The 12,218-nt window shown below is 40.1% G+C and overlaps 1 protein-coding gene across 1 annotated transcript in view; it reads left to right on the top strand.

Annotated features, from left to right (window-relative positions):
- Positions 1-12,218, top strand: part of LOC117448533 (plasma membrane calcium-transporting ATPase 1-like) — a 38,246-nt gene that overhangs the window by 17,662 nt on the left and 8,366 nt on the right. Inside the window, exons 10-13 of the mRNA XM_071203338.1 lie at positions 6,295-6,474; positions 6,662-6,749; positions 6,994-7,100; positions 8,333-8,524. Coding sequence (XP_071059439.1) covers positions 6,295-6,474; positions 6,662-6,749; positions 6,994-7,100; positions 8,333-8,524 — 567 coding nt within the window. The remainder of the gene's footprint in view (positions 1-6,294; positions 6,475-6,661; positions 6,750-6,993; positions 7,101-8,332; positions 8,525-12,218) is intronic.

The following is a 12,218-nucleotide window of genomic DNA, read 5'->3' as shown; positions in this document are numbered from 1 at the left end:
ACTGTTTTAATGTGACTGTTGAAACTCAGGTCAGAGTCCATGACTACACCTAGATTTCTGGCTTTATCTGTTGGTTTGAACATTGCAGACTGAAGCTCTGCGCTAACTTTTATACGTTCTGCCTTGGCTCCAAAAACCATTACTTCAGTTTGTCTTTGTTTAATTGGAGAAAGTTCTGACACATCCAGTCATAGATTTGTTCAATGCACATGCTATGGTAACTTATTTTGTTGTTTTTCATTATCTGAGCCAGTGGTAGCATGTAGATGTTAAAGAGAAGAGGCCCCAAGATGGAGCCTAGAGGTACCCCACATGTCATATTTGTCAACTCAGATGTGTATGTACCTATAGAAACAAAGTTGTTTCTGTCCTTTAGGTAGGATTCAAACCAATTTAGAACTGTTTCCGAAAGTCCCACCCAGTTTCCCAGTCGGTCTAGTAATATGTTGTGGTCAACAGTGTCAAACGCAGCACTGAGATCTAATAATACTAACACTGAAGTTATGCCACTGTCTGTGTTTAACTGGATGTCATTGAAGACCTTTACAAGAGCAGTCTCAGTGCTGTGGTTTGGACAAAAGCCTGACTGGAACACATCAAAACAGTTATTTAAATGCAAGAAATTACTCAACTGTTGAAAAAGTACTTTTTCAATGATTTTACCTAGAAATGGCAGGTTTGATATGGACCTGTAATTGTTCATTACTGAAGCATCTAGATTATTCTTTTTTAAGAGCGGTTTAATGACTACAGTTTTAAGGGCCTGTGGAAAAATACCTGAGTGAAGAGATTTGTTTACTATATGAAGTAGTTCTGAGGCCATGCAAGGCAAAACATCTTTGAAAAATCCTGTTGGAATAATATCAAGGCAGCAGGAGGAGGATTTCAGAAGTTGAATAATGTCCTCTAGGTTTTTATCATTAATCTGATGGAATTGTGTCATGATGTCTGAATTGATATTAGGTGGACATAGGGACAACACATTTGCTGTTCCTGATGCAGAGGCACTGACTGCTTGTCTGATTTTCTGAATGTTGTCAGTGAAAAAGGCAAAATCATTGCACGCCCTGGTGGATAGAAATTCAGAGGCTACTGACACTGGGGGGTTAGTTAGTCTGTCGACGGTAGCAAACAAGGCACGTGCGTTGTTTTTGTTTTTGGTAATGATGTCAGAGAAGAAAGACTGTCGGGCAAATTTCAATTCCAAATTATAAAGGCCAAGTCTCTCTTTATAGATTTCAAAGTGCACCTGGAGATTTTTTTTTCGCCACCTGCGTTCAGCTTTTTGACTCTCTTTTTTCTGCTCTCACGGTCATGGCCTTTCTCCATGGAGATATTTTCTTCCCCGTCACTTCCTTTACCTTAGTTGGAGCAATGGCATCTATAACATTTTTGATTTTTGAATTAAAATTATCTACTAGCTCATTTGCTGAGATGTTAGCAGGGCAAGTGTGGAAGAAAAATTCTGAGTAAACATTTCCCTAGTGTGTTCAGTTAAACATCGCTTTGTGGTTACCTCTTTTTGAACACTTGTGTGAACAGAAATAGAGCTCTCAAAGAAAACACAGGAATGGTCAGAGAGTGCAACATCAGTCACCACAACCTTAGAGATATTCAGACCCTTTGAGATAATTAAGTCCAGAGTGTGCCCCTTATTGTGCGTGGGCTCCGTCACATGCTGAGTCAGTCCATAGCTATCAAGAACACAATACAGTTCTTTAGCCCCTCTGTCCTGGGGGTTGTCAACATGGATGTTTAAATCACCAACAATGACTAGACGGTCAAAGTCAATACACACTATAGACAGCAGTTCAGTAAAGTCATCAAAACAGCTTGCACAGTATTTGGGTGGTCTATAGATATTTAGGAACAGAGCTCGAGAGGAGCATCTCAGCTGAAGGGCCACATATTCAAAAGAATCAAAGTTTCCATACGATGTTTTTTATTTTTTATTTAACCTTTATTTAACCAGATAAAAGCATTGAGATAGAATCTCATTTGCAATGCTGACCTGGCCAAGAAGGCAGCAACGTTACACATAACACATAACACAAACATATAAAATACAGAGAACATAACTAAGAAAACAAAAGATAAAAAAGCAGTCACTACATTGTGCACATTAGGACAGTACGAAAGGTGCACTACTTATTACTGCAAGAGCAGCTGGTGGTAAGGACTTCAGACAACTTTAATTTAAAACATGCTATTGAGACAAGTGCCCTCAGTTTGAGGCGTGATTGAAGGTCGTTCCAAGACCAAGGACCATAATAAAAAAGACTCCTTTTCCCAGCCTCAGTCCGCACAGCAGGAACCTGGAACCGTATCCAGGCACTGGATCTGAGGTTGTGAGAGTCACAAACTGGAGCAAATCTGGCACATATATACAGTGGAAGCTTTCCTAAAATGGCTTTATACATTAATAAAAACCAATGCTGCATCCCACGCATAGTGAGTGAGGACCATCCAGTTAGGCTGTACAGTGTGCAATGATGAGTCCTATAGGGTGCATTTGATATATATCGCAGTGCAGCATGGTAGAGTGGGTCAAGTTTGGCCAAAACAGTGGGACAGGCAAATCTATAAATGGTATCACCGTAATCCAGCTGGGACAGGAATAAGCCAGAGACCAACCTTTTACGGGATGAAGTTGTCTTCCTGCATTGAAGGGAATCATTGAACAGAATAGCAACTCCACCCTGTTTCTAAGATGATTCTCCGCTCTTAATCTATTACCTACAGTATCAACACAGATATCGGCAAAGCTACTGGCAGGCAGGGCCCCGGCATGTCCTGGAAAGAGTTGAGAATGCCATACGCCCTTGAGCCTGGACCCAGCACATATCAGTCAGTGTTTGCGTTTTTTACACACACATTCTTATCAGGCGCATCGCTTTAGTCATTGAACTCCAGGAAGGAATCGGTGCCAACCCTCTGTATATCCTTCGTGTGTTCAGCGATCTCCAGGAGGGTGGGCGAGGGTGAAAGGGTGAACGGAGAGTAGAGAGAGCTGTGGGGTGAAGGAAGAGTATCCTCAGAGGTGATAGGGGGGGGTGAAGGGCGGTGGAGACTCCTCCATTTGTCTCCCATAATCAAGACATTCCTCAGTGATAGATTTTCAATGTTTTCTGAGCGATGTGTTGTGTCTTTCTCTTGTTTTGATTCCTCTTGTTGCTTGTCCTTGGCAGAGGGAACAGATTGATGACGCAGGCAGTTGAATATGTTAGAGATAAACAATTTCACTCCCGACTTGTTCAGACAAACTCCATTTGCCTTAAAAAGATGTCTGCGGTCCCAGAATAATTGTCAATAAAATGCACAGAATGGTCAGTACAGGCAGTTGAAAGCCAGGTGTTCAGTGCAAACAATCTGCTGAATCTCTCCACTCCTCTTCTGACTGGCGGTAGAGGGCCACTGATGAACACCTCTGCATTTAGAGAGCTGACAGTTTCCAACAGACATTTAAAGTCTTCTTTCAGCAGTTCTGACTCTTGTTTCACAACATCATTTGTTCCAATGTGCAGTACCACATTCTTCACAGTCTGATGTTCAGCCCCAATATGCAGGATCTTCTCAGCCACGTCAGAGACCACATCCTTTGGGAAAACAGAGTACTTTGGTGTTGTTCTTACTACACAGACTTTTTACATCTCTAAGAGCAGAGTCACCCACAATCAGAGTTTCAGGCCCAGTCGTTAGCAAGAAAATGCTCGATGAAGAACATACCGTATGTTGTGAATGTTGACACAGCATTCACACCAAATATACAATATTTGAATTACTTAATGAAGGTTTTTCACTCGTAAAATGATGGCATAAATGTTGTTTAAGCCTATCAGATAAAGGAAATAAGTTTGACTACTACCTGTGCTGATATCTGGAAGCCTTCATTCTGAGTTTATCAACAGGAACAGTTTTTCTAATTCAAGTTTCTTTAAAGGTCCCCTATTATGCTGTTTTTCATCAATCTATATATCTCAGATATATAGAAAACATGTCTGAAGTGTTTGGCTCCAAACACCAAACAGATCATTGCAGCATTACCCATAATCCCCTCTGTTTCAGCCCTGTTTCCAAAGTGCTGATTCTCTGTCTGTTACTTTAGATGAAAATAAGGAGCCCCTCCCCACGCCCCTCTGAGAGACATTTGGTTACAAAGAACTCAATGGTGCTCTAGTACCTCATTCACACCAACGGTGTTTCAGGGCCGGTTCGGAGCTGGAGCTTGAAAAGCACCGGGTTTTCCTGTTCACACCGCAGCGGAGCAGCCTCTTAGCTCCGGAATCCGGTTCGTTTCAAGCACCAAAAAATTGTCCGGCAAGAGCAAAAGTACCACATACGCCATGCTTACGTCGAGGCGGGGGCAGAGACAGATCAACTCCTGAACAAGAACAAAAAGCCCGCGTTTTATCCAGTTGGTACACAACGATGGAGAAACTTAACAAGAGTTTCAGTGTTTCTGCCATAGACTGTATATATAAAGGTTTCTGCTCATATTGAAGCAACGCGTCTGCGTGTTAAGGTGGAACCTGAGCATTCACGTTGATCACCTCTCATTATACATCTATAAAACTATAAATATTAAACTTTACTTCACGTGTTCATTTGAGAACAGCTGTTACATACCTGGGTGAAGGTACAGTTCATTTAAATGAAAGATACAACGTTACTCCACACTCATGGTTCAGTCCACCTTAACAAATAAGACCGACCTCGGAAGCAGTTGTGTTTTTAAAAAAAACTTTATTGACACGAGTACACTTTTTATAAGAATATAACTAAACCGCAGAAATGACTCTGGAAAAGATGCAGATAGAGCCGTAAGAAATGAATGCAACTGATTTCATCCGCGCGGTTTGGCTTTATGAAGCAGGCACGCAAACGGTTACGTCATGACGCAAATGATGACGCAACGACGCAGCACCAGTCGGACTCTGGGCGGTGTGAAAAGAGCCAGAGCTAAACCGAAGAACTGGTTCTGAACCTGAAAAGCTCTAGCACGGAGCTTGAACCGGAGTTGCATTGGTGTGAATGAGGTGTAGGAGGAGATTCAGGTGATAAGGGGGGGGGGGGGGTTACCTTGGTGCTGATTGGCTAATGGTTACACAAGACAAAACATCGTTATGACATCATAAAGTGGCCAAAATCTGATCAGCTCATTTTCAGACAGGTTTTTATAGAAATGGATCAAAAAGAGAGAGAATCTTTGTTCCTGAAACTTTCAGAGTCTCTTTCCACAGAGGGGACACATGTTGATGTAGAAGAGACGTGAAGAAGAGGGGACACATGTTGATGTAGAAGAGACATGAAGAAGAGGGGACACATGTTGATGTAGAAGAGACGTGAAGAAGAGGGGACACATGTTGATGTAGAAGAGACATGAAGAAGAGGGGACACATGTTGATGTAGAAGAGACACGAAGAAGAGGGGACACATGTTGATGTAGAAGAGACATGAAGAAGAGGGGACACATGTTGATGTAGAAGAGACATGAAGAAGAGGGGACACATGTTGATGTAGAAGAGACATGAAGAAGAGGGGACACATGTTGATGTAGAAGAGACATGAAGAAGAGGGGACACATGTTGATGTAGAAGAGACATGAAGAAGAGGGGACACATGTTGATGTAGAAGAGACATGAAGAAGAGGGGACACATGTTGATGTAGAAGAGACATGAGGAAGAGGGGACACATGTTGATGTAGAAGAGACATGAACAAGAGGGGACACATGTTGATGAAGAAGAGACATGAAGAAGAGGGGACACATGTTGATGTAGAAGAGACATGAAGAAGAGGGGACACATGTTGATGTAGAAGAGACATGAAGAAGAGGGGACACATATTGATGTAGAAGAGACATGAAGAAGAGGGGACACATGTTGATGTAGAAGAGACATGAAGAAGAGGGGACACATGTTGATGTAGAAGAGACATGAAGAAGAGGGGACACATGTTGATGTAGAAGAGACATGAAGAAGAGGGGACACATGTTGATGTAGAAGAGACATGAAGAAGAGGGGACACATGTTGATGTAGAAGAGACATGGAGAAGAGAGACACATGTTGATGTAGAAGAGACGTGAAGAAGAGGGGACACATGTTGATGTAGAAGAGACATGGAGAAGAGAGACACATGTTGATGTAGAAGAGACGTGAAGAAGAGGGGACACATGTTGATGTAGAAGAGACATGAAGAAGAGGGGACACATGTTGATGTAGAAGAGACATGAACAAGTGGATTTTGAATAATAGGTGACCTTTAAATCTACATTTCTTCGGTTGTTCCCATCAGGTCCCAGATGCCATCAGAAAGTGCCAGCGGGCGGGGATCACTGTCCGCATGGTGACCGGAGACAACATCGACACCGCCCGCGCCATCGCCACCAAATGTGGCATCATCCAACCTGGAGACGACTTCCTGTGCATGGAGGGCAAAGAGTTCAACCGACGCATCCGCAACGAGCAGGGAGAGGTCCGTGTCGGTTTCTAAATCTCATTTGAATACAGTACTTCAGATTGAAAGACCCCATAGCATGTCTTCTAGCTCCACCCTCAGGTCAGCTTCACAGTGTTCGCTCCTTCTGGCTATCGGTCTGCTAAACTTATATGAATAAATGTTTTGCAACCAATGCTTCATATTTATGTCTCTTTTTATACAGATTGAGCAGGAGCGTATCGACAAGATTTGGCCAAAGCTGAGAGTCCTCGCCAGATCTTCTCCGACAGACAAACACACTCTGGTCAAAGGTTAGTAACTATAGAGACCTGAGGGACACAGATAGTCAAAGAGCCAAACAGGCAGAGATTGAGACGTTTTTTTAATCCATTTTTGTCAAAATCTATAGAAAACAAAACCCTGATATAAAATGAAACCAAGAAATCAACGGCTCATCGCAGTGGAGAAAACTGGCATCGAGGTGTTTTTAAGGTCCGTCAGAGTAGCTTTCATGCGTTTGTATCTCATGTGTGTTTTCCGTGTATCATTCCTCAGCTATCATCGACAGCACTGTGCTGGAGAAGCGGCAGGTCGTCGCTGTCACTGGAGACGGAACAAATGACGGCCCCGCCCTCAAGAAAGCAGACGTCGGCTTCGCTATGGTGAGGATTTCAACAGACTGCTGCCTTTTAGGGTTGCCAGAAACTGACCATGATCAAAATCGATTATTCGGCAGCCCTGGCGAATAATAATCGATTATTCGACCGACTGTAAGTTCGAAGTAGTTCCACGAGGAGGAACTCTTTTTACCTGCCGCTTTGTTCATCTTTAGTCGCACGTGTGAGGGAGAGGGGGGGGGGGGGGTCGGTGTGGAGCGTGCTGCAGCAGCAGTCTGCTCTGCACGCAGGCTTCCTCCAAGTTTACAGTAAAACAAACTGGTGGTGTGACCAATGACCATTTACAATTATTAATACTATTACTATTATTAGCATATATATATTTATATATATTTTGGTTGAAACTAAGCCAGAAAAAAAAAAAAAAAACTACATAAAATATATATATGTAAATAAAATCGATTTTTAAAAATAATATTCGATTATGGAGACTGTAGCGAATATTCGAATAATCGAATGATCGCTGGCATCCCTACTGCCTTTAGCAAACTTTGTAACATTTCCCATCGAGTAGTGAGAACAATCTTTAATATCTGATTAACTCTTAAAATCTCAGAACACTTCTTAAAAGGTTTGAACTTATTTCTTAGTGTATTCATATATATAATTAAAGAACAAACAAATGTCCATCAGAACATTGAACTTCCTGTTCGCTTTGTTGTGGCTCCGCCCCCCAGATCTTCAGATTATTCTAGATTAAAGAAATATTCCTGTCATGTTCTTAAACAAAGCAGCTTGGAGGTTAATCTATTGTTTATTCAAATTACTTAAACTTGATGATTTATTGTGATTTCTAACATTTTTATTATCAACAATGTTATCCATTCCTCAGAAAGATTTAAACGACGGTTTCCCTATCCACCCACTTACAAACAGACAGCGGACAGGTTCAGAATCTCAATCTCAATCTTTATTTATTTATATAGCACTTTGAAAACAACCTCAGTGGACCTAAGTGCTGTACAGGCAATACATACAATATCAAATAACACAATGGGAGTGAAACAATAAAACAATAATTAAAAACATGATCAAAAGTACAATAACTAGAAACATATAAAAACACATTAAAATGTTAAAATGTTATGTTCGACTAAAGCCAGGGCAAAGAGGTGAGTTTTTAGCTGAGATTTAAAACGTTCAATAGACTCAGCAGCCAGATATGTACTGGTTAAGTGGAAGCTTTATAACTGTATAACCCTTGCTGTGTTCTGCAGGGCATTGCGGGGACGGACGTGGCGAAGGAGGCGTCGGACATCATCCTGACAGACGATAACTTCAGCAGCATCGTGAAGGCTGTGATGTGGGGCAGGAACGTCTACGACAGCATCTCCAAGTTCCTGCAGTTCCAGCTCACCGTCAACGTGGTGGCCGTCACCGTGGCCTTCACCGGAGCCTGCATCACCCAGGTGAGAAACACTGAAAACACTGACATGACCAGAGATGGCAAAAGTATACACATCCTTTACTCAAGTAGAAGTCAAAATACTCTGGTAAAAGATTAACTTCTTTACTCAAGTGAAAGTAAAGAGGCTTTGAAGTGTACTTCAGTAAAAAGTACCCATAACTAGCAGCTGTTTTAAAGAGTACCTGACCTCCCTTTATATCAATAGAACAATAATGTCATTGTTAGCTAATGAATGTTTCCATGCTGAACAACGGCAACATGACAACGTTTCCATTGGTCCCTCTTCTTTAGAGAAGACCAGGAAGTGATGGATACACGGATCGTGTTCCAACCAATAGGCACGCAATGACTCTAAAGAATAATGATCACGCACCAAACACACATTCAGACTAAAGGAACCAGCTGTTTGGAAAATGAGAGAAGTAGAAAGTACAGGCATTTGAGTTCAACATGTGAGAAGTAGAAAGTACAGGTATTTGAGTTCAACATGTGAGAAGTAGAAAGTACAGGTATTTGAGTTCAACATGTGAGAAGTAGAAAGTACAGGTATTTGAGTTCAACATGAGAGAAGTAGAAAGTACAGGTATTTGTGTTCAACATGTGAGAAGTAGAAAGTACAGGTATTTGGGTTCAACATGTAAGAAGTAGAAAGTACAGGTATTTGAGTTCAACATGTAAGAAGTAGAAAGTACAGGTATTTGAGTTCAACATGTGAGAAGTAGAAAGTACAGGTATTTGAGTTCAACATGTAAGAAGTAGAAAGTACAGGTATTTGAGTTCAACATGTGAGAAGTAGAAAGTACAGGTATTTGAGTTCAACATGTGAGAAGTAGAAAGTACAGGTATTTGGGTTCAACATGTAAGAAGTAGAAAGTACAGGTATTTGTTTTCAACATGTGAGAAGTAGAAAGTACAGGTATTTGAGTTCAACATGTGAGAAGTAGAAAGTACAGGTATTTGTGTTCAATATGAAAAAAGTAGAAAGTACAGGTATTTGAGTTCAACATGTGAGAAGTAGAAAGTACAGGTATTTGTGTTCAATATGAAAAAAGTAGAAAGTACAGGTATTTGAGTTCAACATGTGAGAAGTAGAAAGTACAGGTATTTGGGTTCAACATGTAAGAAGTAGAAAGTACAGGTATTTGTGTTCAACATGTGAGAAGTAGAAAGTACAGGTATTTGAGTTCAACATGTGAGAAGTAGAAAGTACAGGTATTTGTGTTCAATATGAAAAAAGTAGAAAGTACAGGTATTTGAGTTCAACATGTGAGAAGTAGAAAGTACAGGTATTTGTGTTCAATATGAAAAAAGTAGAAAGTACAGGTATTTGAGTTCAACATGTGAGAAGTAGAAAGTACAGGTATTTGTGTTCAATATGAAAAAAGTAGAAAGTACAGGTATTTGAGTTCAACATGAGAGAAGTAGAAAGTACAGGTATTTGTGTTCAACATGTGAGAAGTAGAAAGTACAGGTATTTGAGTTCAACATGTAAGAAGTAGAAAGTACAGGTATTTGAGTTCAACATGTGAGAAGGAGAAAGTACAGGTATTTGAGTTCAACATGTGAGAAGTAGAAAGTACAGGTATTTGTGTTCAATATGAAAAAAGTAGAAAGTACAGGTATTTGAGTTCAACATGTGAGAAGTAGAAAGTACAGGTATTTGTGTTCAATATGAAAAAAGTAGAAAGTACAGGTATTTGAGTTCAACATGTGAGAAGTAGAAAGTACAGGTATTTGTGTTCAACATGTAAGAAGTAGATAGTACAGGTATTTGGGTTCAACATGAGAGAAGTAGAAAGTACAGGTATTTGTGTTCAACATGTGAGAAGTAGAAAGTACAGGTATTTGAGTTCAACATGTAAGAAGTAGAAAGTACAGGTATTTGAGTTCAACATGTAAGAAGTAGAAAGTACAGGTATTTGAGTTCAACATGTAAGAAGTAGAAAGTACAGGTATTTGGGTTCAACATGTAAGAAGTAGAAAGTACAGGTATTTGTGTTCAACGTGTAAGAAGTAGAAAGTACAGGTATTTGGGTTCAACATGTAAGAAGTAGAAAGTACAGGTATTTGAGTTCAACATGTGAGAAGTAGAAAGTACAGGTATTTGGGTTCAACATGTAAGAAGTAGAAAGTACAGGTATTTGTGTTCAACATGTGAGAAGTAGAAAGTACAGGTATTTGAGTTCAACATGTAAGAAGTAGAAAGTACAGGTATTTGAGTTCAACATGTAAGAAGTAGAAAGTACAGGTATTTGGGTTCAACATGTAAGAAGTAGAAAGTACAGGTATTTGAGTTCAACATGTGAGAAGTAGAAAGTACAGGTATTTGAGTTCAACATGTAAGAAGTAGAAAGTACAGGTATTTGAGTTCAACATGTAAGAAGTAGAAAGTACAGGTATTTGGGTTCAACATGTAAGAAGTAGAAAGTACAGGTATTTGAGTTCAACATGTGAGAAGTAGAAAGTACAGGTATTTGTGTTCAACATGTAAGAAGTAGAAAGTACAGGTATTTGAGTTCAACATGTAAGAAGTAGAAAGTACAGGTATTTGGGTTCAACATGTAAGAAGTAGAAAGTACAGGTATTTGAGTTCAACATGTAAGAAGTAGAAAGTACAGGTATTTGAGTTCAACATGTAAGAAGTAGAAAGTACAGGTATTTGGGTTCAATATGTAAGAAGTAGAAAGTACAGGTATTTTTGTTCTACATGTAAGAAGTAGAAAGTACAGGTATTTGTGTTCAACATGTAAGAAGTAGAAAGTACAGGTATTTTTGTTCTACATGTAAGAAGTAGAAAGTACAGGTATTTGAGTTCAACATGTAAGAAGTAGAAAGTACAGGTATTTTTGTTCTACATGTAAGAAGTAGAAAGTACAGGTATTTGTGTTCTACATGTAAGAAGTAGAAAGTACAGGTATTTCTGTTCAAAATGTAAGAAGTAAAAAGTGGTCAGAAAAATAAGTAGTGAAGTACTGACCAGAAAAATGTACTTAAGTACAGTAACAAGGTATTTGCACTCAACTACTTCCCACCTCTGGAAATAACAGAAGCCTATCTTAATAGTCCAACAGCGTCTGCAACCAGAACATCGAGTGGCTCCTGGCTTAGAGACTTTGACTTTGTAGCCCATGATGGAAAGGAGCAGGGAGAAGATAGTCCTATGTTACCCCTTAATCAAAAAGCAATGGTCTGTCAATCACAGCTGCTCACAACCAGTACGTACAGTAACATGTAACACAATAACACATCTACAAATTCAACACAGCAATCTATCATCAGCGAAACAGGTATCTTCATACTGTTAAAGGTCACCTATTACGCATAATCCACATTGTCATATATTTAACACATCAACATGTGTCCCCTCGTCTTCATGTCTCTTCTACATCAACATGTGTCCCCTCTTCTCCATGTCTCTTCTACATCAACATGTGTCCCCTCTTCTTCATGTCTCTTCTACATCAACATGTGTCCCCTCTTCTTCATGTCTCTTCTACATCAACATGTGTCCCCTCTTCTACATGTCTCTTCTACATCAACATGTGTCCCCTCTTCTCCATGTCTCTTCTACATCAACATGTGTCCCCTCTTCTTCATGTCTCTTCTACATCAACATGTGTCCCCTCTTCTCCATGTCTCTTCTACATCAACATGTGTCCCCTCTTCTTCATGTCTCTTCTACATCAACATGTGTC

The sequence above is a fragment of the Pseudochaenichthys georgianus genome, chromosome 6, assembly GCF_902827115.2.
Source record: "Pseudochaenichthys georgianus chromosome 6, fPseGeo1.2, whole genome shotgun sequence".
Classification (NCBI taxonomy): Eukaryota; Metazoa; Chordata; class Actinopteri; order Perciformes; family Channichthyidae; genus Pseudochaenichthys; species Pseudochaenichthys georgianus.
The sequence above is the reverse complement of the archived record's forward strand: the minus strand, read 5'-3'. Positions and strand labels throughout refer to the sequence as shown.